General features: G+C 36.1%; 2 protein-coding genes across 10 annotated transcripts in view; one reads left to right on the forward strand and one right to left on the reverse strand.

Annotated features, from left to right (window-relative positions):
* Positions 1 to 2050: 2050 nt before the first annotated feature.
* LOC122088433 (NDR1/HIN1-like protein 13) lies at positions 2051 to 3441 on the reverse strand. Its single transcript, XM_042657704.1, has 2 exons — positions 3220 to 3441; positions 2051 to 3084 (listed from the first exon to the last, which is right to left on the reverse strand). The coding sequence occupies exon 2, from the start codon at positions 3061 to 3063 to the stop codon at positions 2227 to 2229; it is 837 nt and encodes a 278-aa protein (XP_042513638.1). The 5' UTR covers positions 3064 to 3084; positions 3220 to 3441; the 3' UTR covers positions 2051 to 2226.
* A 10636-nt stretch (positions 3442 to 14077) lies between these two features.
* Positions 14078 to 25575, forward strand: part of LOC122088968 (folylpolyglutamate synthase-like) — a 21452-nt gene continuing 9954 nt past the window's right edge. For 3 of the 9 annotated variants that reach the window (XM_042658356.1, XM_042658357.1, XM_042658358.1), the window contains exons 1-6: positions 14080 to 14282; positions 18679 to 18902; positions 19931 to 19996; positions 21425 to 21534; positions 23090 to 23150; positions 23491 to 23574. In XM_042658356.1, the coding sequence (XP_042514290.1) occupies positions 18720 to 18902; positions 19931 to 19996; positions 21425 to 21534; positions 23090 to 23150; positions 23491 to 23574 (504 nt within the window). In that variant the 5' untranslated portion in view covers positions 14080 to 14282; positions 18679 to 18719. Of the gene's footprint in view, positions 14283 to 14840; positions 15031 to 18678; positions 18903 to 19930; positions 19997 to 20757; positions 21011 to 21424; positions 21535 to 23089; positions 23151 to 23490; positions 23575 to 25575 lie in introns of those variants that run through there. The other 6 variants (XM_042658355.1, XM_042658360.1, XM_042658359.1 and 3 more) reach the window with 6 other exon arrangements.

Below are 25575 nucleotides of genomic sequence, written 5' to 3' on the forward strand. Positions count from 1 at the left end.
CCAAGAGTTAGGTGTGAAGAGGGAGAATGATTCCATGTGGTGTTGTTGTCTATCGTAATCACTGGCCAGTGGACACGTTGTTAAGGAAACAGTTACATTTGGAATGGCCGCTTCGTTGGTGGAGACCAGAAGATGGCCCCACTTTTTACTCCCTAATAAGAGAGTGGTGGGCCCCATGAATTATCCGAATCTAATGGTTGCAGCAGATGTGTGGGTGAGACGGAGACGGACCTTTGGGGATAATGAGTTATAGCAGGCGAGCACAAATTAGGTGTGGTCCGATCAACACCAACGACCTTCGGGTGAGCAAAAGTGGTTTTGGTTAGTTTTGAAACACTCCGATCTAACCACTTCCAACATACCAACAGTATCGGGTCATATTGGACAATTTTACCCCTCGAAATATTGATAATTTTTTATAAAAATGAAAAAATCATACTTCAATAAAGAGAACATCTATGTCCATATTAGTTAGTGAAGTGGTGGAACGTTTTATTATTTGATATAGTTTCTTTGGAATGTTTTATTATTTGATATAGTTTCTTAGGCCTCAAACCAACCATAGAGTTATTGTATCGTGAGTTGCAAGGGGAGTGTTGTGAGGATCCGGTCAGGTGTTGGGGTGCATGGTTATATCCCCCAGCCAAAGGATGTGGGCACCCCAGCCATTGAAGAGGATCTGAACCCAATAAATTAGCATTTTAAAAATTATATGTTTCTATTTTTAACCTAGTGGTACAATTGTAAATCCATTTCTGAAAAAATTTTAAGTAGTTCTGATGAAACCACCCAACAATCATTTATAAGAGTTGTTGTAAAGAACTTTGCAAGACACTCAATCTGATTTTCTATGAAAAGTTAGGCAAAAGTTCCATTCACCATTGGAGTGGGAAGAATTTGTTCACCACTAGAGACGTGACTATGCATTTGTCTTGCCACAAATTCCATTCCCTTATTGTTTTGATAGAAAGAACCTCTCCTTGGGCATTTGACGATAGCTATGTTATTCCTTTACGGTTGACAAGAAAGGGGGAAACTCAAAACCTCAATTTTGACCCATTCCAGATCCAAAAAATTGACAGGTTTTAATGAAAGTTGGCTAGGTCCCATTTGAGAACCAACCAGCTGAGTTCCAAGGCTCAATCTTCTCTAAATTTTTTGGTTTATTTTGCTTCCCAAGCTCTCTAATTGCGTGCTCATGATGGATTTTTCATGTTTCAAGTAACTACATTTATAATTGCGTGCTCATTATAGAATTTGTAATTCCATTTGATTGCCAATCATTTTATTTTAAAAAATTCTTTTAAATTAAGTGTAAAAAAGGATTTTCAAAATAATAATTTAAAACTATATTTCTAATTTACAAGCACATATGTGAAATTATAAGAATTTACTCTCCCCCTCTCCCCCCAAAAAAAAATTCCTAATTTTACTAAAATAACAAGATTGATCGAGTTGCATTTACTCAATCCCTAAAGATTGTTCTCCCAAAATGCAGAATTTTGGTTTTATCAGAACTAAAAAATTAAGTAAAGCATGTTGAAAAAAGTCAGAAACTGAGAAGTAGATGTAGTGTTGCATTTGAATTGCGAGGAATTGAGAGAAGCCAGCAGTGTCAATTACCCACGTATTTGGACTTGGACGGAGGATCCAAAACTGAAATTCCATTGATATTGATATGGCCAGGGTATGGCAATTAAACAAAGACTTAACAACAGACCAGTTCAACGCAATGATTTGCGGAACCGATCTTCTCCAATTTGATATTGTTGAGTTCCCCAATCCAATCCTCATACTTGAACCCACGTTTCACGTTTTGATTAAAAAAATTCAGAATCTCTGCATCCATCATCAAACCCTGCAATTTTTTTTTCAGTTCTTCTCACTCCCATCGATCATCAATTCAGAATTTCAGATCCATAAGAATAAAAATTAAGGAAATTAAAGAAAAAACCCAAATAGTTCCCCGTTCGAGATCAAGAGAAAAAGGGTTCCTGAAGCCGATTCATGTAATATAGTTTCATAAATGAATGAATAAAAATGGAAGAACTGATCCAACTGCTACTCATCATATCATATCATCATCGAATCGGTACATGTAAGTCTATAAAATCTTAATCAGTATATGTATATAACACAAATAATTCACAAAATATAAAGGTGAGATCCAAAAAAAAAAAATGAAGAGTATATAGTATGATCTGAATGTAATCAACTCCCTATCCCCTACCATATATTCAGATTAACACCACAGCTTTTCGATACAATGTTCGAATTTGTTGTTAGACTATTCACCACAATATCGCAGTTCACCTTAACTGTGAATACCCAAGTCTTCACAGCCCCAATCTTCAATTTTGCAGGAACACTAATGTCCAACACCAAAGGAATCTTCCCTGCACTTTGTTCTGCAACCAAAGTAGAACTCAGAGTCGTCGTTAATGGCACAGACCCTGTCATTGTGACAACAAAAGTAGTAATGTTCTGTGTTGGCTGGTAAAATACTGGAAGGGATCCATTGCTGAGCTCCAAATTAGAGTGATAAATCTTCACAGAGCTTTTTGGTTCATAATAGATTCCGATCTTTGTGTTAGGGTTATCAGCTGAGACTGTGACGTCGAATTCAGGGGAGAGAGTTTGGGAAGTCGTTAGTTGAGTCGTATTGAAGCCTTTGATGGAGATATTAGTGACTGAATAGCTCGGTGTTTTCGGCTTGACGACTAACCAGAAGACAAGGGCGGCAATGCCGATGAGGATGGCAAGGACGACGATGAAGCCGAAGAGACAGCAGAAGAAGCGGCAACAGCAACCACCGCAGCGACGATGTTTGCGTAGATTGTAGTTTTCGTAGCGAGCGGCGGCGCGAGGTGATGGGACTCTGTATACTTGATCTTTAGGAAGCTGAACGACGTAGGTACCCTCTGGTGGTGGTGGGGGTTTCTCGAGCATTGGACGACTAGCGGCGCTCCCAGGGGTTTCTGGTAAAGATGGTGGTCCGTGTGGGTGTGGGGTAGGGTTCTCCTCATCGGTGGCTGAGTTTCTCGGGTGAATTCTGTCCGCCATTGGTAGAACTCTAGATTTCACCTGTTCAGACAAGAGAACCGAAAAAATCAGCTTTTGAACTAACTAATCAACAGAGAAGAAACTCAGAAAACATAAAAACCAGATCGAGAAAACGTATCCGAAATTGACTAGATGAAACCCTAATTTCAAACGAACCTGAAATCGGAAAAAGACTTTGTTCTCTGGATCTGATCCCTCAGAGTCTTCTTGCTTCTGCTCAAAAGTTCGAACGAAAAACTAACAAACTGCAAGAAAGAATGGAGAGAACCCTAAGAAGTGAAAGAACAGAGCCTGATGAGCTCTGAGCTTTGGTTAGAATTTTTGCAGAGTTCGCGAGAAGAAGTCGTAGAAGAGTGAAGAGAGAGGAGATGGGCAACTATCTACTAAACAATTCTTATTTATAGTTTCAAAATTTTGGGTTACCGAAGAGAATTCTTAAACGTAGAGACTCGACACACGCGCTCAGTCACACGGGATCGAACGGGTCAGGAACCTTCCTCTATACGCTTGCTTGTTTTCATTGGCGACCATGACCGTTGTTTCCATTTTTTCCCCTTTTCTTTTTATTTTTTAATTTATTTCTTATTTTTATTTCTAGTACAAGGCTGAAAGCAATAAATAAAAATAAGAAATATCTACATGCTGTTTTAAATGCCAACAAGTGCTATATATATATATATATATATATATCAACTTGAGACTCAAATTCTATGGATAATTTGTTTTGATAGAAAAAATTTAATGAATGTTAAATGTAAGATTTCCTATTAGGTGGGCTAGCATAGTCAAAGATTTGTTTTTAAAATCGATTTAGTGGTGTTGACTAAAGATGGAGTAAGCAGAAAGAATCCAATATTATTGGTAAGTGATCTCTATGGAGATATTGGATTCTATTAGCACATCTTAATGGTATGAAATATTTATTACTATATGTGGGCCTAAGGTATTGTTAAGAAACCCTAATTTCTTTGCAGGTCCTACTCTCACCCTTATTTATAGTTATCACTGACCCATTAAGTGTGGCTAACGACCAAAAGCAAAAGGGAAAGAGGGTAGATCAGACCAACATTGATCGTATTATACGACGAGCATACAAGAAGACATTGAAGAGTTCTTTATCTTCAGCCATGGATTCAGGTATGCCTAAAACGTGTTTTTGTAGTGTTTGTCATGCATGCTTATCGATCTTCATGAATCGTTTTGCATTTATTTTCTATCATTAAATTCATGGATTTAGGTATTGTATACAACTAATATCGTATAAGTATTCATAGTTACTGATACGTATAAGTATCAATGCTTATAAGTCTATATATATTTACATGATCGATACGTATCGATATTGGTGAATTTTGTACTTAAATTCAGTTTTATGAGAAATCTTTTAGTAACTTGTAAATAAAATTAGTGGGAAAAAGTAATATAATACAATTGTTTTAAAATTAGGATTTAACCAAGGCTTATAAATATACTAAAACTAGGGTATGATGATCTAATTCGAATATCAACAATTCTAATCTTTAAAATAGGAGTATATAAACATACATGAAATGCATATCAATTGGTTCGGATACATAAGAGGATATTTGATTGAATTAGGTTTTGAAATTTTTTTAAATGTAAATAATCTAAACCATTATCCAAGTATGTTGGTTTTTTTCTTTTTAAAGAGCAAAATTTTAATCAATGTTTTTTGTTAAATACCTCACGAAAATTTTTTAGTTAGCAGATATTTCGTACCTCAGATAAAATAATTTTCAAGACTTTTTGCCTCGTTGATGAAGGACTGTAGCCTGAAGTATAAAGGAATATAATAAATCATATTGAAGAAAAAAGTATATTGTACTCCCAGTAACAGATTATAATCATGGGACATAATGGGAATGAGGGACCTAGATCCATGTTGCAACATGTGATGCTTGACTTGGGTTTTACGACCCGGCTTGACGAAGGCCCTTGGATAGGAACATGGTGTTAATACTTGATATAAAATTCCGATCAGATGGATGACACATGTTCTTAAAAAAAAAAAAATGAGAAAACAGTTCCTTGACCCTTCCTTATTGACGTCCGACTGTTTTGAATATGATCCTACAGCTCATACTCCATGAATCATACCGTTTTAAAAGATAAAAATTTAAATTAATTGAAAAAAGCCCGAGTATTTAAATTAATTATTAAAAAAAGGGGCCTGGACCGTATGGTAACGTAGCAATGTAGCATGCAGATTGCCGTTGTCGTATGTTCAAGCTGGGTCCCACAGGACAATAGTAGATGTTAATTTCTTATTTGAGAAAGGGGGAATGTGTGTCCCACATGTTGTCTTTGTTTTCTTCTGTTCAGCAGCGTCAGCTGGTGTTATCTGTTGGCCACTTTGGGCTTTGTATTCAAAGTTTGGGGGACTTTTCTCTTTAGGAGTGGAGCCTTGGAGACGAGGGGGTTCACGTGTGAGACCCACACGGCCCGCCATAGGTTGCGAAAGCGTGAAGGCACGGTACAATATATATGCGCCGTAGTGGGCGAAACTCAGCTGGTCCCAACTCCCTAGTCCGGACAACGCCGGGAAGGCCGAGGGAGGAGTGGAGTTGACGCTTAAAAAAACGAGCTTGTCAGTTGTCACACGCTTTATTTGATGGTTGTAGACTTGGAGTAATTAAGGCAAGAAAACTGGGGTGTAAGCCGTAGTAGGGGTTTGATATTTTATCGTGAAAGGGAGAGAGTCTTCGATCGTTTTCAGAAACCGCGTACACTTTAACCTTAATACATATTCCCAATTACCAAACGGGGGGAGGGATTTAATGGGGACGGGTGACAAAACGTGCCCTCATCTTATTCTACTGTTTTTCCTGGGGAAGTGGATTAGTCTCGAATGCTAAATAAGAGTGAATCCAGGCTGGCAAAAGATTTGCATCACAAGTTCACAACTAAGAAACGGCTCTCTCTGTTAGTTAAAAAAAAAAAAAAAAACTTCTACATTGTTTTGTCATCTGTCTTTTGGATTTTGGTATTGAATTTTGGTATTGACTGATATGTATCGATAGTGATGGTAATCCATATTGATGCCATATTGATGCCGCATTGATATATATATATATATAAATAATCCATATCTGTATCTCTCTCATGTATACACAACCACACTTGTAGTGTAGGGTTCAACCAAGATCTTAGGGTCCTAAAACATTCTGCGGTGAGACGAAGTTGATAATACCCTCCATTGTTACGTGATATCTTCTCCAATCCATCTGAAAGCCACGGTCGAGGGTTTTCCATTATGTAGTGTATGGTTCAGCCAAGATCTTAGGGTCCTAAAACATTCTCCCCATGGGAGGAAGTCGATATTACCCTCCATTGTTATGTGATATCTTCTCCAATCTATCTGAAAGCCATGACCTAGGGTTTTCTATCATGTCTTAAGGAAAACTTGATCCATTTTTTTTGTCTAAATTTTTTTTTTTTGGTAAATGTCTAAATTTAAATTTGCCACATGGAATTGTGATGTGGCATTTCTATATATTTTATGCATGGATGATGTTGAATTTTTCAATGTTTTCTCTTTGATCACATGGCAAACTCTTTTGAAGCTAGAACTTGATATGTGAGTGAAAGATTTTCTTAGTTAACTCAATAGAAAAAATTTAACCCTTCTTCGAAGTCTATAAAATTTTATTATGAGCTTCTCTTGTTACCGGACAAGTATTTAATAAGAGGTATTCAAGGTCCGGATTGTGGCCGACCGTCTCAATACAAATTGACTGAACCTAATTGGCAAATCATTGAGGAACACCTTAGATAGGTCACATGTGTAAATTTGAAGGTAAATTTAAACCACATGGTTGATCATGTTTAGGAGATATATTATCTAGACGGCCCACCTAAAAAGTCTTGTTTGTCCAATCAATAGTATCTATCATGTGGCATCCTAGGTGAGGCCTAACTTTTGTGGATAAATAGACCTAAAGTTCCTAGTTCATATTTCAAGTTTCAACCTATTTGGAATTGGGTAAACCACAAAATAAAGCTTTAAAATAACCCCAACTTTCAAGAGGTTGCACACCATGGCATGAACTACAAATAATATGGATGTCAATACATGATTCTGGCTTTTAAATTTGACATATGTGTCAATTCAAAATCATTTCAACTTAGATGAAGCAAAAACTTTATGGGCAAGGACATCCTGAAGTCCCTTACTTATATGTTAACGTTTTAACCAATCTAAATTTACCAAGTGGCAAAACAAAGAGTTAAATAAATCTAAAACCACCAAGAGGGTACCCGAGCTACATTAAGGTTCGTGGATGCATGATGTACTAAATAATTGAATTTGAAGCTAAATTTTTACGTTACTATAAATAAAAGGTCATATTTACCACATCACTCTTGTACACGTTGTGTGGTTGTACAAATATGATGATAAAATTTCATTTTATATACAATTGATCATACAAATACAAACTCTATTCATTACTCTTCTCTTGGGTTTCACCTTCATCTGGAAGTTAGAAAAAGGTTTTGATAGAGATCCAAAGTAATTAGCCTCCAAATTGGACAATAGAAAATGGCTTTTAAGATGCTCCAAACATGATATCCTTAATAATCAACAATATTTGTTGGCAGTTATGAGATATTGATTGTGACTATTACAAGGTACTATTTTGACATAAAATAATTAGCCTTATCTGTGGCCATAAACTAAATTGATTTCACACGTGGGACTACTTTCTCCTTCTTTCTTCTTTTTCTATTCGGTGCATTGATTGTTAAGGAAGGGATTTCAACCAAAAAACTTTGTTAAAGGAAAGGATTTGACATGCTGTGTCATCACTTGTACAAGTATTCTTACTTTCAAGATAGTGATCCTAACTGACTACAGTCACCGAATATAATTGTTTAACATGATAGCATTTTAGTTCTTATTAATCAAATACCTCTTGTATTGGCATTCATCCCATGTATTTGAATCACTACTCTATATATGATTGAATGCTCTTCAAACTTTGAACAATAGTAGATAATTTAGATTAAAAAATAATCATAAAAATGAATAATCCAAGTTGTCTTTGATTTTCGAAAACGTCACATTCCGTTGTTACGTCAATAACTACTATGTTTGACTATTTCATATTTCTTTTGAGGAACTTTTTATGTCATGAGGCTCAATTGAATAATGAGAGTTCTTTAGATAAATGACGGTTTGTTTCTCATAATATTTTCTTTTTAAAGCAATTACAGAATGCTCCAATGTGAAAAGGCAAAATAGATGAGACACCAAAGTGAAGAATAGTCCTTAAAATTTGTCAATGACTAGGTTAACATGTGGAAATTATTAAGGCAACCATTTCTTATAATGTGATGCCTACTTTTTACACAATTTCATCCGATTAAATCAAGCTTCTAAGTGACATGATTCATGTTAGAGTTAGTTTCAATTATAGATACATCACCAAGGAAATATTCACGCATTCATGATTTGACAAATTAGAGAGTTGTTGAGATGTAACTATTTTAAAAGGAAAAATATAAAAAATAAAAAGTGATTGATTGTGGCATACATAGGAAAAGGGTTTCGGTTTAAGATAGTAAAACTTATAAAACATACTAAGAAATCTTTTGGCATCATTAACCCCAATTTTTTTTTTTTTTTTTATCTATTTGCTTAGAAATGAAGATTATGTTGTGAATTGCCAATTCATCGGTAATGGATGGTATAATGAACTTTCAGGATTGTTTACTTCGAATATTTTTAATATTACTGTTGATTTTAGTTTACTCTTAGCCATTATGTGTGTTACTTTTGGTTAAGTGAAATCTTTCTATGCTGTGAATATCTTGGATTTATTAAATGAAAAAAGTTAATGCCGTTCACCAAAGTTGGTGCTTAATTTGTTAATTTTAAAAATTTCATGTGGCTAGAAATGATGGACATGATTAGGGGTGGACCCGAGAATTTTCTCTTTGGTGCGCCACTTATTAAACCAATAACATGTATAAACAATTAAAATAAATGAACATAATAATCAGTTGGGGGAAGGCATATTTAATTATTTCATGGGATTATAGAGAAAATTTTATTGTAACCAAAGTTGGTGAAAAAGTTGTAACTTTACCTTTTTGCCCTTTAAGAAAATACATTTATTTTTTCAATCAAGGTAAATATTATCATTTCACATGTATACATGAAAATGTTTAAGATAATCCTTTGCTCAATATCAATTTATTTTGAACTCATTTTATCTTATAACTTAAAATATTTTTTTAGAATTAGACAAGATCCTCTTTTGAAAAAAGATTCTCCCTAATTATTAGGTCACCCAAGGAGTCATCCTACATAGGGGATGACCTAGAGGTATCCACCCACCCATGTGTTTGGGGTGCATGTCTAGGTCTTCCCTATCGTCGGATGATCCTTGGGTATCCCAGTAATTGGAGAAGAGCCGAATCATGCTGTTCTACCTCCATTTATTCATCATCAGAGCCTTGATCCTCTTCCGTCGTCTTGTATCCCATTCAAGTTCAAACCATGTATCCCATCCTCTTCACAAGAACCGCCCACTCCTCACTTCCACACATGATCTGCTAGCCATTGCTGCATTTATATAACAACTCTTCACCTTATGCCCTCAATCAAGAACCATAAAGGCCACATTTTGGCTCAACCTTTCATTGACATGTATTGTTGGAATCTCCTCATACTAGTCATCGGCATCTATGGCAGCCACTATAGTGGCAATCATCTTCGTCCACATCCAGCACCTGTACAAGACGGAATCAAGCCGCTCTGAATAGGCCTGGATTGAACCACCCGATATTCAATTGAATCAAGTTATGTGACATCAAATGAAAGTGTGGCCCCTAAGCCTAGATAGGGGGTGAAATGATCGTCCACTCTTATTGATGCTTCTATATGTTCTCTCCTTAGTCCCCATGCATGTTCAGGAGCCACAATCCTCCACAAGAAACACTTTCCCATTAAAAAAAAAATTCCATGTAATTATAACTGAGTTTTCACCACTTAATTATGACTTCAGTGTATCTAAAGATAAACACCATGATAAGAATGGCATTTGCTTCGCGTGTGTGTGTGTATATATAATTTTTTCTTCATGGGGCATTGGTACCGACAGATGCCCAAAGGAGAAGGATAGTTTCGACCCTAAATAATTGGGGTTGGGAGTTTACGATAAGTCCAATCACTACGATTGATCTAATTTCAATATTTGAAACAGTCCCTCACTATGAAGAAAAACTTAACTTTCAGCAGAAGATAAAGTAAATTATTTGATGTTTGTCAAGGAAATTAGGTGCAAGACTTTTTCTGGGAGTGTTACAACTGCAACCTAATCTATACACGTCAACTTACCTAGCTAATGCCAAAATTATATGTAAGCAAATTTGATTTGATCAAGCTACTTAATTTCTGGTGGAGACACAACAATGAAGAAAAGAAAATCTACCTAGTTGAAAAGGGTACAGGATGTCTGGGTCAAGTCCCACTTCGATCCAATTCGATTAACGCAAGAAAACCTTGATGAAACAAGTCACCCGACCTGCCCACTACTAACCTTGAATTTGAAATTTGAATCTGATATGCATGTATGCAGTCTTTTATATGTTCGACTGCAAGACAAGTTTGGTTTGCTAGCCCTCTTGTTGTGTCTAGCACCAAAGTTGAAATGTTTCAAATATAAAATGTTTGTTTGTTTGTTTGGATTTTTTTTTTTTTGGGAAAATGATAAGCATGCCAGTGGGTTACGGAGGAATAAAGTATGCTAACATTTATTAATCATTGGATTAGATAGTTTACATATAAACTGTTTGTAGCTGTTGTCTTGCATTGCCTTCCCACCACTGGCACTCTACAGTCCCTCTCGATCCGTCTTTGGCTACACGATCCCAAATTTCCATCGATCCTCCGCTGCCCCTCTCTCCCTTGCACTCTCTTTTCCACCCCGCCTCTACAAACCCCTTGCCTGCTGTCTGCGCTTTCCATCTTGGATTCAAACGCAACAAACTCTAACATTGCCATATCTCATCTCTGACCGTCGCCTCCAGCCCCATTGCTGCTGGTCGGAACAGCTCCATCTGTCTCTCTCAACTATCCGTTCTACTCTATCTCTTCCTCGCTCAGGGCTGCAACCCGAACTCTCATTTGTCCTTCCAAATCCATCCATATGTTATTGTACAATCTCTGTTTAGGCATTATTTGAATTTGTTGTAACAATTTTCCTTATTATTGGAAAAGATTGATTGATTATTGGAGTCTTGGAATTTGTTCTTAACTTTTATAAATTTGAGTTATTTTCTACAACTTATTTACTTTCAATGAGAGCATCCATTGATCTTTAACAACGGTTAAAATGTACGGTCTTACTAGAGAAGGGGTGGTGACTTTTGTTGTTGTTGTTGTTGTTGTTTTTTTTTTTTTTTTTTTTTTTTTATTCCTCTTCTCATATTTTCTCTCTCCCCAATTATAAACCTGTAACCCTTATTCTTTGCATGTTATTAGGAGCTTCGGCTCCCCTGAAAGAGCCTTTGCTCAAAAGGTAACCGCAAATCTTCAAAAGAATAAAGCCGTAGGTCTTGGGTTGTTTGTGCCAGTTTGTGCCTCCATGTTTCTAGGCGCAAGAGCTATACTCCCCCACAAAAACCATTTTCTCAAATTTTTTTTTTTTAATATTAAAGTTCAAGTTATTTTGAAAGTCTTTTTTAGTCCCTAACTTAAAAAACTTTTGAAAATAAAACAAGGGAAGACATTTTCTGTCTAGGAACGTAGCTGATAGCTCCCACACCTGCACGTGATCTAATTAGCATCCCCATTCGGTTCAATCCATACAGGTAGGGAGGTCATTTTATAGGGGTTAAGAGAGATAGAGACAAGAGTGCTGGCGTAGGAGCTACACTCTCAGGCAGAAAACATTTTCCCATGAGACAAAGGGCAATTAAAAGAAGGTTATCTTTAAAAGTTATAAATACATTTTATGCAAAAATAATAAATGTTGGCCGGTTGCCCCTGTGCCTGAACATAGGATGTGCTAGATTACGGCCCCACCCCATAAAAAATAAAAAAAATTTATTCATGTTGATGCCCCTGTGTATGCCCTCATTGGCCCTGACTCTGGTGAAGCGATCTCTTGCCCTACAGTTATATAGCATTATAGCTAGATGTCATTTAGACAATCCCATTAAATAAAAACCGGGACAAACAAAAGCAAACAAGATCCTCCCATCGAGTGTATCGTAGCCTTTCTTATTTGGTGTCTGATTAATTTTCAACCACCAAAAATCAAGGAACCATATCCTCTCAAGTCTGCATCAGACAGTTAGGGATGCATGCCTAAAAACTACCAACCATTCCATGCATACTGGGTGCATTAGGGCACTGGAGAGGATCTGGATAAAAAAATCAGACTCAAAAACAACATTTAAAATCTTTGAGAGATCATATGATGACTTGGAGAACCTCTACCCTTGGGCTAACAATGATATCTGAAGAACCGTTCCTATAAACACTTTGGAGGATTTCATATGTAAGCACAACATGGATTTAAAAATCGAATCAGAGTCGATAGAATTGGTTGGTCCCAATTCGATTAATGTTGATTCCTAAAACCCATTTTGGAATCGGTAATGAATGTACTTAGATTTTAATATTTTGAAATTTTACTTTTTTTAATTCTTTTTTATTTTTATTTTTATTTTTTTAATTTAGTAAAGTTGCAGAAAATCAAAGAAACTCTTATAGTTTTACAAGATTTTTTGAAGAAAAAAAAATCGGAGTATCTAAGATTTGCAGAAATGTCTACTTCCCAATCCCATTACTTAGGGTTTTAGCTGATTCTTAACTGATTTCAATTAGAACCGATGAAATTCCAGATTTAAAATCATTGGATCACAATTATAATAAAAATATCGTCAAAAGATTTAAAAATCAAAATAAATTTTGAGAATAAAACAAAAGGCAATCAAAAGAAGGTAACAAGTTCAATCCTTTTCATGGGAGTGGGATGGAATCTTTCTCGCACCACCGCACGCTCAAACAAATGTGCATGATGATAATACATTTTGATAAGAAAAAGTTTTCCTTCACCCGCAAAGGACGATTCACACACCATCTTAGGGTTCACAAACCCCTATAGTGTTTTAGTATGTTGCCAACAAAATACCCTTTTCTTGTGGTGGATGGATTCCTATTTATTGGGTATGAGTGTGGGGTGTGGGAAAACTAATTTTAACAACTTTTTTATATTTCTATCTTAAAGGACTTTTTGAAAATAAGACACAGGACCATTGAAAGAAGACATCAAGTTCTCAATACACCTATAGAGTTAGGGATGTCAATCCCAAGCCCGCATTGATTTGATTGATTGGGCATATTGTTTAAAGATCGGCCCAGCCTGCATGATTATTAAATATGTCAGACTCAGGCCTAGTCCATTTATAAATAAATAGTATACGGTGCAAGGGGTAAGCCCGATAGGCGCCCGACCGGCTGGGCCCATCTATAAGACCAATTTGGCTTGACACGTTTAGCCTGTCTATTTCTATGTATATTTTGATTTTTTTATTATTTATTTATAGAATATGATATATATATTGATATTTTTATCAATTATTGAATGTAATAAAGTAAAATATATTTTCTAAATTATTAATGATTTAATAAAATATATTAAAATTTCTTAAATATAAGACAATTAAAGACCATGTAAGGTCCTTTTAAGGCTTTATTGGTACATTAATCAGTTGAAGCTCCAATTAGAAAAAACCCATCGACTCATTCCTTAAATAGATCGATCATGGTGCAAAATAGGCCCGCCAGGCCCCGACCGATTGACACCTTTAGAAGACCCTTCCCACTTACTGAACGAGGACATTATTCTACATAGAAGGCTACTTGTGTCATCTGCATATGAAGGATTTAATTGGGCTGGGCCGTAACCCACGGTACATCTCAAGTTGGTGCAGATCATGTGTAACTCACACTCAAATTCACTCACTACTGTTGCGCGCACGTTAGCTGCCCACTGAATACAGATTCTTATTTTACTTGCTGGAATCTGAATGTAAGGCTCAACTTAAAACAGCGAATCAGTAACGGCAGCCGCAGACACAGATTGAACTATGGAAGCCACACACATAGCTACGCAGAGAAGAAGAAGATAACGGTAATCTTTGTAAGAGCCTCAGAAGGAATTGAAGATTGGAACTTAGTTCAGGTAAATTAATTAATCCAACTAATCTTGGCAACCATTCAGACTTTCAAATCTCGTTTTGTTCTCTTCTCCAATTTTAATTCTCTATTTGGGTATTTGGGTTTTGGCTACTGTTAGTCGAAGAGTTGAACCCAAGTAAGATATCAAAGTTTCATGTTCAATTTTTAGTTATTTTAATGGTTATAGCTTTATAGGTTCTAATTTGGGTGTACAATTATAACTTTTTCTGGGTTCTTCTTTTCTTTCAATCTGGTGTCTTTCTCTTTTCTCCCCATGTGATTGAATCTTTATCTTCTTTTGTTGGCAAAGAGAACTCGCGGGAAATGTGGGAGTAAACTAAAGTCACGTCCCTAAGAAGAAGAGGAAAATAAAACTAATTCTCATGTTCTTACTCTTTTCATGTTTCATTTTCTTTTTAGAATTCTTAACTGTTGGTTGGTAAGTTTGATATAAATTGAGAAAGAAGTGTTATATTCCAGATGATGTTAATTGGTTGGAAATGCATAGGGAATGCAGTTTGTAATAGATTTCAATTGATACATATTTCTCCTTATCTCCCAGTGTCAGCAATGGATAGACTGAGGCAAATTTCAAAGACTGTCAGCAATTGTTGATTGGAACGTGAATTTGGTGGTGATGTATTTCAATGTGGAATATGAAATTTGAAGTGCTCAAACTTTGCATTTGTCTTACTCTGTTTGAATATTGAGACATGTTCTCTGTTATCTATATGCGATTAAGAAGTATCATGGTGAGTTGGTGCGTTTGCTAATGGGATCTTTGATATTTGTAGTACTAATATTGGTATAGGCTGTTGCTATGGTTCTGGGGTACTTGATGGTAGATTGCCAAGGCAGGTTTCGGCTCCTCTCCAATTCTTAATCGCCCTATTCTTGCCCAATTCTGTCTGCGTGCGTGACACCTGTACATTTCCAAATCCAACGGTTGTTGGGTAGAATTTTATTGGAATTCAAGCCCATTTTAACCCCTTCAAACTTGGTGATTGTCTTCTTCTCCTGTTAACAATCTGGGAAAGATGGCTCAAACCAAGGACATCATCTAAAAGAATCATACTATTTTCTTTTTCTTTGATGAATGGTTCTAATACTTCTACTCAGGAACTTTCCTCATCTTCATTTTGAGTATTGAGTATTACATGAAAAATTGCATCGAAGCAATTAGTCATTCTGGTTTAAAACCTAAGCATCTGGAAAGCTATTTTTCACTTTCAAAAGAGGACATGAGGGTGCGATAGGTTATAAGATTGGGGACATGAGGCTTACCTCCCTAGCTGGAAATAAATTTAGAATAATGTAGTACATAATGTGTGTGAAAGGTTGTCTTCTAATTTTTCTCCAGGGGAGTGAAATGTGATTGAAAGGAAAACTGACTAATCTTGTGTTTCCTTAGACCTTTACTGACAAGACCATTTGCATTAGAATCTCCTTATCTTGTCAGTTATTCAGCTTTATTGTTCCCGTGGATACACTCATTTCTGATTCTACTTTCCTGATGTTTCATTCACGTCTTTAACATTTTAAGTGAGTTGGCATGTGGAATTTCCTTGCAACTTGATTGACAATAGAATGATGTAGTTCCCACTCTAAATTGACTTATGTTAACATTTTCAAGATCTTGGTCATGGCTTCACGATGCCAAATCAATCAGTTCTGATGGATCTGATTGGGCTGCGGATAATGGGCCCACTTGTGAGATAGGATGAGAAAATTCATATCTGGTGATTAAGATTTCTCAGATCTTACTGCTGATATGTTCATATCTGAATCTCGATCTAAAGGTCAGAATTTTGAGATGCAAATGACAAGATCTTAACTACTGGCTTCCATAATAAATATCAGAAAGTAAAGTCCCAAATAATTGATATGGGGAGAGAGAATAGAACAAGTGAACAACACTACAGGTCGCAAGTGAGAGAGAGGGAAGAGAAAACAGGCGTCACTGATGGATGGACTGATGCGAGGGAAGCGAGAAAATCTTTCCTAGAAAATAGGATCTGAAACTAGAACCATGGACAGATTGGAAGGAGAAGAGAAGAAGGGGGAGGATTACTAGCTGTGACTCATGAGAGGGAGAGAGAGAATGGTTTAGAGGGAAGAGAGAGAATCCTCACCAGATTGAGAGAAGGGAGACGAGAGAGAAAATCCAACCTCTTTCTTTTATAACAAACCAAAAGAATCAATGTTTCATTCAACCAACTCCATCATCATGGCAGGTTCTTACATCTATTTAATAAAAATAAAAAATAAAACTCAAGAAAATATTTAAATCTAGGACTTTGACGGCTAAACTAGTTTCCTAAACAAGCAACTCAACTACTAATAAAAATGTAGTAGTTCAAAATCTAAATCCCTAACCAGCTTTCCTTATGAGGACTCTAGTTGCCTGACATTTCTAAAAATAGGATAAAATGACTCTAGCTATGGAACCTGTACATATCCATTCTAAAAGCTTGAACTATTAGGTGGAGGGACTCATAGGCAAGGTTCAAAATATCAAGTTTCGACCCTTGGGGAGACTGAAATTTTGGTCGAAATCTAAAAAATTTTGAGGAAACTAGGGAAAATTTTCTGGTTTGGTGGAAACTTGGTTTCGACCCCCAAAATGTGTTTTTTTTTTTTTTTTGTCTATTTTTTGTGTACGTCCTATTTTAGACATTTCTAAACCATTCACATAATTAGTTTCATAAGAAAACACCTAAAGTTATACTTGTGGTGTTGACCAAAGTTTGCTAATGTATGTTGAGTCGTTGACTGAAACTATACTATATAAATACATATATAAGTTACTAACTAAAAATGCAAGATACATGATTAAAAGTTTAAAACAAACTATTATATAATTGTGAGTTATCTCTCAAGTCTCAACAGTCAATTCCAAGTAGTATTCAAGTATATTCTATATAAAAAAAAGTGATTTTTGGGAAAGATGGGATTACCTTTTTGGTTCAAGCTCCCTTCCTTAGATAGATTTGTTATGAATGTATAAGATCCAAGCTTAGAATGAAGATATGATGGCACAAGGGCAAAATCTTGAGTGTTTTCCCAAGTTTTCCTCTTCACAGAGAAGAAATATGGGGAGAGGGTCGAAATTTTTTGAAATAAGAAGGCTTGATTTCCCATTTAAGTAGGTTTTATAAAGGCTGGTTCCACGCTTCCACCCAAAAGGTCGAACCCATTGGTCCACTCGAAAATTCCCATATTTCGGTCAAAATGTGGAAATTTTGGTCAACACTGGTCAAAACCAGTGACTTTTAAAAGTCACATGGTATTTGGTATTGGAGTCCTGGGATATCATGGAAATGTGAGAAATTTCGACGGTATTGGTCGAAACCTTGAACCATGCTCACAGGTATATGAGGGGATTTTGAAGGCCTCAAGGGTAACCGATGTGGGACTATTTTTTCTAACACTTTGCCTCACTTGTTGGCAGAACATAACTGCGTACACGTTGCATGTTGCATGTTGCATGGATGAATGGAGGCAGGTCTAGAGAAATCTCGCTCTGATGCCACTTATATATCCATCCCAAAAGGTCAAATTATTGGGTGGAGGGACTAATAGGTATATGAGGGAATGGAAGGCCATCGCCGTAACTGATGTGGGACTATTCTTCCAACACTCCCCTTCACGTGTAGGTAGGACGGAACTGCATACATGTTCACTATTCTTCCATTTGGACCCACCAACAAAATATTAATATTGTGCACCCCACTTTTGGGCTTTATTTTTCAGCCGGTTACAAACTTACAACAGTAAAGACTATAAACAAAGGCCCAACCCAAACAATTACTAAAACCTGGTCTGCATCACTTCACAGCCGTGTTTCAGAATTCCAAGCAAATAATTTAGCCAGGTAAAATTTGTTTAGTTTGTTTTCCTTTTGAAGAAATCACAGTGAAAACTTGTTTGCCTGCACAAAATGTTGATAAATGACATTTTTTTTTTCTTTTCTTTTCTTCAGAGTTTCCTAGCTTCATTTTTTTCCTTACTATATGTCTATTATATCTCCCTTTGTGTCTCTCTTCATGGAGACATCCGTGCATTACTTTTACCTCCTGCACTTCTCCATATAGACTGGCATCCTATCCTCTGCCTCTTTGTCTAGAGTTGTTTTTTCAACCAAATGACGTAGAAGCTAATAAACTTCTCCCCCCACCCGTTTCTTTTTCATCATGCTTTTGCAACCTTTGTAGTTGCTTCTACTGTACTTTATGTAATGATTGATAACTTGATTAGTGCAGTGGCTTGTGTTTTGTAGATGTCTTGGTATTTCATGCCTTCCAGTCTAATTCTATTTTCATTCTAGTTATTGTATTCGCCGAACTCATTCTTCAGTATCTGTATCATCCTCCTTCACCTATGCGTTTCTGAAATTGCAGGTTTGAAATATAAAAAGTGGTCATTTCAAGTCATCAAGAAAATGAGAAGTGATGAAGTTGCTGAAAGAAGCTTTCAAGACTTGCCTCCGTCTTCTTCTTATGAAACTGCTATGGAAGCACTTTCCTCTCTCATTTATAGCGTTAAGCATGGAGATAGGTCAAGTATAGATGGAACAACTTCAGGTAGATATGGGAAATTGGAGAGGATGCATATTTATCTTAAGGTAAATGCAATTAACAGTTGTGGTTGTCTGTTGGAAGTGTTTTCTGTCAGCAGAAGTACCAATTTTTCATGATTTCCATACGACAAGGTTGGGGATTTGGATTATATGTTAGAGTTTGCTGTTTTGTTGACTGTCCATAGTCTTTCAAACTTTTCATTACTCGAGAAAAGTTGAACATAGCTCATAAGAAGTTTTCATGTTTGTATTAAGTGACATCCACCCCCTCACCTCTGAAGCATGCAAGAACAAGTTGTTCATGTGGAGTAATTGTGAATGAATTTCTTAATCCAAAATATGGAGTGTTACCTAAAAACTTCCAATTACCAGGTTCAGTACTTCATTTGATTTGACTTTGTAAGATTTCTGAGGATTCTTAAAGGTGTTAGGTTCACTTTGTCTATAATTGATACTCCAAGTCAGGGGCATGTTCTTAAGTTGAACCTGTGTTTAACTCTCGATTCTTGAAAGCACATCTATGACATGTTGAGGAAACATAACTATTTTACAAAGTGCTGACTCTTCCAAGTGAAGTGCTATTGATTTGAATAGAGTTGGTTTATCAGCAAAAGGATCCAGCTTAACTGTATTGAAGAGAAAAGAGACAAATGTGTTTTTTTCCATCCTGCGTAGTGAATATAATTGCTTCTAAATTTTAAAATCATTCATTATATTCCTGTCCTCTCAGGTCTAAACAAGTTTGAAGAATCATATATGTATTGCACTTCATTTAACTTGAATAACTTTGGAGGCTAGGTGATATTATTATGTGGTGTAAGAGTTATGGAATCATACTGTTAATTATCTTTTCTGCCACTTTTCTATCTTCCTCTCATGTATGTCTGAGTGAAAGAATGTTGAAACTAGGCTCTGTATTTCAATTCTTGCATGTTTCCTTTGTGAGGTCATTATTTTCTGTCCATGCCGTCCTGGTTGTTTCCAGAAAATACAATTTTTATATTAGAAGTGCATGGTCATAGTATTTATTTCCATCTCATTGTTACTGAGAAATACTCTTCTTTTGCAAGCAGATGTTAAGTTTGGAGGAACATATAGCTGGTCTTAAAATAATTCATGTTGCTGGAACCAAAGGGAAGGTATCACCCATATAAGTGAAATGTTTTATTAAAATTTTTGCACCATATATTTCTTTAGAATGTTTATCTTTTTCTTATTTATGTCCCTGATAACATTTGTATTATTACCACCACTTTCATGGATGTTGTCTATGGTTTCATGCTAACACTTGTATCTAAGGTTCACAATTTTAGCTGTAATGCAGAAATATTTGGGTTGCAGTTTTGTTTTTGGACGAAATTGCATCCTATTTAGGCTAAGGATTGTACAAAACTAGTAATATCTTGACCAAGCCATGGGTAGATTTCCAAGGTTTGCGAACTCACCTCATTGTGCAGTTTGTTAATGTATTTCACCTTGTTCCTGATCCAATTTGATTATAGGTATACAACAAGGCTTTGATCCGATGTGTTTGAAATCTAATTCGATAAAGAGAGTTTTGACCTGTAATGTATCCGGTCTAGTAATGCCTGATCTGATTTGTATCACACATATCTGCATATAAATTTTTTTATCAAAATTACTTACATATTTGAATTTGTGCCTTTTACAATTAATAAGACATTTTCTTTCGTTTTTATCTTTTTCTTTTGGTGCAAATTTTTTTTTTCTTTTGAAAATGTATATTATATTCTATATGAAATCTTTTCAAACCGTAACTGGTTACATATGGATATTTAAATATTTATTAGGTTCAAATTTTAATCGCTGAATGAGTGATTTGTTGGATTGTCGGATTGGATTATGGAATTCTCTAATCACTTTTGATTTTAATCATTAGGGACTGGTGTTTGGTCACTTGGTGCAATATAATAGGCATGAGTGGCCAGCATGAAGATGGAGGTTCAGTCTTAGGGTGGCCACTTCGTGCAAAAAATGCCGAAGGTTAGGACCAGCTCCTGTCAACCCCCCCTGGAACCCTGTGAAAGTGGGATCTGCCCTGGGTTATGCCCTCTACATTTGTATTGGACCCATTTGACAGCCATACTGCAGAATGAAGGTGGACGGGGAGAATTGTCACTAATGCAAACATGGTGGGTCTATGTCACAGTGACCCCACTAATTCAGGATTTGGCAATATATATATGTTTTTTTTTAATAGGTAACTTTTACCCTCGTATTTGTAGCCATTAAACTGAAGACGCTGAAGTTTACTTTTCAAGGATTTTCCATAATTTCCACATGGGAAAGTGCATATGGTCTGAAAATTACCAGATGGATAACAGTGACATGGATAAGATATCCCAAAAATTTGAGTGTAAACTAAACTGCCATGTGGGAAAATTTAGGGCTGTATATGGGTCCTGACCTCATCAGGCTGTGGATGTGTATGAGAACTTCATTTTATGATGCAGATAATTTGAGCCATCTTCATGCTAGGATTTTTACATGAAAAAATTCAAATTGTTTGGATATGCTCTTGTTCTTAACAGAAATGCTTAGTGCAGGGTTCAACATGCGCATTCTGTGAAGCTATTTTACGGGAGTGTGGATTTAGAACTGGACTCTTCACATCTCCACACCTAATTGATGTGAGAGAAAGGTTTCGGATAGATGGGTTAGTATTTAAAAGCATTACAAGTTACTAGCTATGTATATAAGGATTTTATTATTGGCACTTCTCAAGGTTATTTTTTTTTTCTTGCCCTCTTAGTACAACACTTTTTTTTTCCAATGAGGGTAAAATCTTGTCATTTCACATTTGTACTCAAAAGTGTGCGACAGTAAAATGATCAAGAAGAATGTGTTAATATACAGGTGTACAGGTGTGTGTGACACCTGTACATTTCACCTCTACAACACTTTTTTTTTTCCAGTTTACAGCAATCCAATTCTGATCAAATAAGTCTGTCAGAGGGGCAGTTGGTGAGCTACCTTCAAGCTCATTAAATTGTGATGGAGATTAGATCTGGCGAGGGTTAAAATGATTTCTGGACCCCTGAGGTTCCATTCTGGTCAAATTGGCATTTGACTCGCTGAATTGAAACTTGCTAGCTTCTAGTTTGTGGCCTACGTAAATATATCATTACTTTGTGTTGTCTAGATGTGTTTGAGAGCTAGTTGAAGAACTGAACTTCATTTAGTTGGGTCCATTACTAGTCGATTAAGGACATCAGATTTCAAGTGTAGTCAAATATATATATTAGCCACATCCCCCATCACAGCTTCACAGTCTGACGAGCAGTATCCAAATGCCTCCCAATGCAGTCCTTCCTCATTCGTCGTCAGATTTGGCCCCCCTTTTGTTGCCTTTGCTGGAATGCCGTCAAATACATTGACCACATCTTTTTAGCTTGCCCTCTCTCCTCTGTTTGGAAAGGGGTCCTTGCAAAATGCTGGCCCAAAAGACTTATGATCCTTCTTTTTCAGCAGATTTGGGTGGACATGTCCTTTGCTGGATCTTGTATTTGTGATACTATGGGCAAGCTTGCCTTCAGTACCACCATCAACTAGATTTGGATGGAGAGAAATATCAGGAAATGATCCCCCAACTCTTGATCTTTTCAACAGATTTGGGACACCACTTCTTTGACATTAGGAACAAGCTTTCCTTTGTCTCCTCCCACTGTCTTGATTCCCCAAGTAACATGCATATTTTTGTTTCTTGGGGTCTTCCCTCCATTTTGCAGGCTCCTCTCTCTTGAGGGCAAGACATGGAGAAGAATTTAACTTCATTTAGTAGAGTCATATATCAGTCAATATAAGGATTGTAGGAACTCCTGATTTGGCTTAATAAAAATGATATGGAGAGAGTACCATCCCATGCAACAATTCAAATTCCTGATTTTGAACTAAACCAATTCAAAATCCCTCCTGATCTAACAATGAATCCATGAGCAAGCAATATTGTTTTTATTATTCCATTATTTTTTTTCTTTTTTGGGTGCTATGCATTACAGGAAAAGCCCAAACCAATCCCACAGTTGAAGGTGGGCTTTGACCCCAAGACCTGGTAACAAGCCTAGGTTCTTACCAGCTGCCCTGGCATCTTCGTTTTTATTTATTTATGAAACCGAGAAACCATAATTCTTTTGCTGTTTCTGCCCATTTGGTTCTGCATGGTCATGGTTAGTAATAAGTGCCATTGAATATTTTTGAATTTGTTTTTACAGGTTGGATATTTCAGAATATAAATTTCTACAGTACTTTTGGGATTGTTGGAACCAGTTGAAGGTACTGATTTGTTTTCAGTAGTCATTTTTTTTTTTTTCAGACTTTCAATGGTAGTCTAAATGGATGAATGCTCACTAAATAAGTATTGGGAAGGAGTATGCTACCCGCTTGTGTTCCCCATGCCCAGACACATGGGGAAGTGGAGGCGGGAGCAGGGGCATATTTTCACAGCCTGGCCCCACTTCCCCATGTGTCTGGGCATGGGGAACACAAGCTGGTAGTTTCTTTCTCCCATAAGTATTATGTAATTTTATACTTTTTTTTTCCTTTAAGGTTTTCTGGTGCTTCAAAATAGTATTTTTAAAAGGAAATGCCTTATCATGGACACTCTGGTTTGCAGGAAAAAATTATGGAAGACTTGCCGATGCCCCCACTATTTCAGTTCCTTACTTTATTGGCCTTAAAGATATTTGTCTGCGAAAAGGTTAGCTGCATACCATAAATTGCTTTTTTGTTGATTTGGTATTCTGTCTGTACATTATCTCTGACATTTTTAGCTAAAATCGTTGTCCTTATTATTGAAGCTCTATTCATTTAAACAGGTACGCTTTAGAAATCCAAGAAAAATACAAAGCAATCAAACCTGTAAAATATCCGTAGGATTTTGGTAGAGGATAGATTGAAAGCAAGTGAAGACCAAATTAAACTAGTTTTATTTGCAAAATATGGTCTCTCTTAATGGATAAACTAAATTGCAAAACTATATAAACCCTAATTAAGCTGCATGTGTCATTTCGTGTCAAGGTTCAGTGTTTTGGTTAATCAATCTCGAAACCAAAGTATTTCGTGAACCACAAAATCTCGGTCAAAACCTGGAAGGTTGCAGTTGCTGGTTTATATTGATGGTTTCATGGCCCAAATGGCCAAACTAGTTTCTGAAACTTCTAGGAAACCTATTTTAGGCCCTTTAAACATAATGGAACCTTTAGATTGTAAAAAGCACACCCAAAATGTTAGTTTTTAGGTTGGTAGTACATGTTATATGCTGTACGATGTTGTATACACAAAATCTAGTACTAGAACACGCAATTCAATTAAAACAACTAAAATATGCTTTAGGAATAAATAAACATAAAATTAGAAAATATTTAGTTATAAAATATTATACATGGTTTGTTACAAAGATATGTGAGTGATTTGGTCAAAGTTCACAAAAAAACTGAGGTTTTCTAGGAAGTTTCCCTTTTTGGAGTCGAAACTAGCAAAATGAAACCAAAACTTGAAACATGGTCGAAATTTCAATTGAAACCATGCATTTTATAAAGGGTTTGATCAAAATAATACTGAAATCCGAAACATGGTTGATGGTAAGACTCAGGTATCGCACCTGGTTTCGTTTCAACTTTCATCCAAACCGAAATATTTTGGAACATTGATTTGTGTATGTGCACGAGACACTCTAATCTCTAATCTAGCATTATTGATGTAAGATTAAACCTTCTAAATTCAAACTATCATTAATAACTTTGTTGACTCCATAACCTTTCTATTCTTAACAAAATTTAGAACATAGCCCCCCATTGATGAAAACATAGGAGGTAATAATTGTAACAGTACCTCATCCTTAGGTTGTTACTGTCCTCTTCCTCTGGAAACTAGGAACATTGGTTTACCCTTCGATTTTACCTTTATCATGTGAATTTTTCTTGGTGCCATCAAGAGTCAAGGCTGTCCAATTGGACCTGGGGGGACCTTATTTTGGGCCATGGATGGGACCTATGGTTTTGGACATTAATTTTTGGTTTGTTGTATTAGGCCTCAACGATCAGCCCATAAAGTGGGAGTGGAGCTGGTACACAGGATTTGTTGTTAGAGTTGAGTGTTTAGCTAGGTTAGGATACTTGTTAGTTATAATAGAGTCCAGATTTGAGTTTCTTTTCTTATTCATATTATTAGAGTGATAAGGAGTCCAAAACAGGAGTTGATTTAGGAATTTTAAAATGTTATATGTTTACACCGCTCCCATCAATTAAGCATGATTTGAGGAAAGGATATTGAATATTTTTTGAGTTGTTGTACTGTGCATATAGATTTTCCTATTTCAACTCCAACTCAAAAAATGAAAGTACTAATGAACTAAGTTAATTAACCGCTGGCAAGGGCACTTAATAAAAGTTTAGAACCAAATAAACCTCTTAATTAAGAACATACCAGATATTTGGTCCCAACAAGACTGACCTAGTGTGCATAATTACTGAAATGTCACTGATTCTATTTTTTGAATCAATCATTGTGAATTTAGCGAGTTCATGCGAAAAATTCTCCTGATAGAAACCAACAAAACTAAGCCAAAAAGACTTGTTGTCTTGCATGAATTTCACATTTTCTAGGAAGCATAGGCCCCCAAAAATCTTGACAGCGCCCAACAAAAATATTAGCCTCAGTTTAAGGTCTTGATGCTTCATTCTACAAAACCTTGGGGGGG

Source organism: Macadamia integrifolia, chromosome 9, assembly GCF_013358625.1.
Source record: "Macadamia integrifolia cultivar HAES 741 chromosome 9, SCU_Mint_v3, whole genome shotgun sequence".
Taxonomy (NCBI): Eukaryota; Viridiplantae; Streptophyta; class Magnoliopsida; order Proteales; family Proteaceae; genus Macadamia; species Macadamia integrifolia.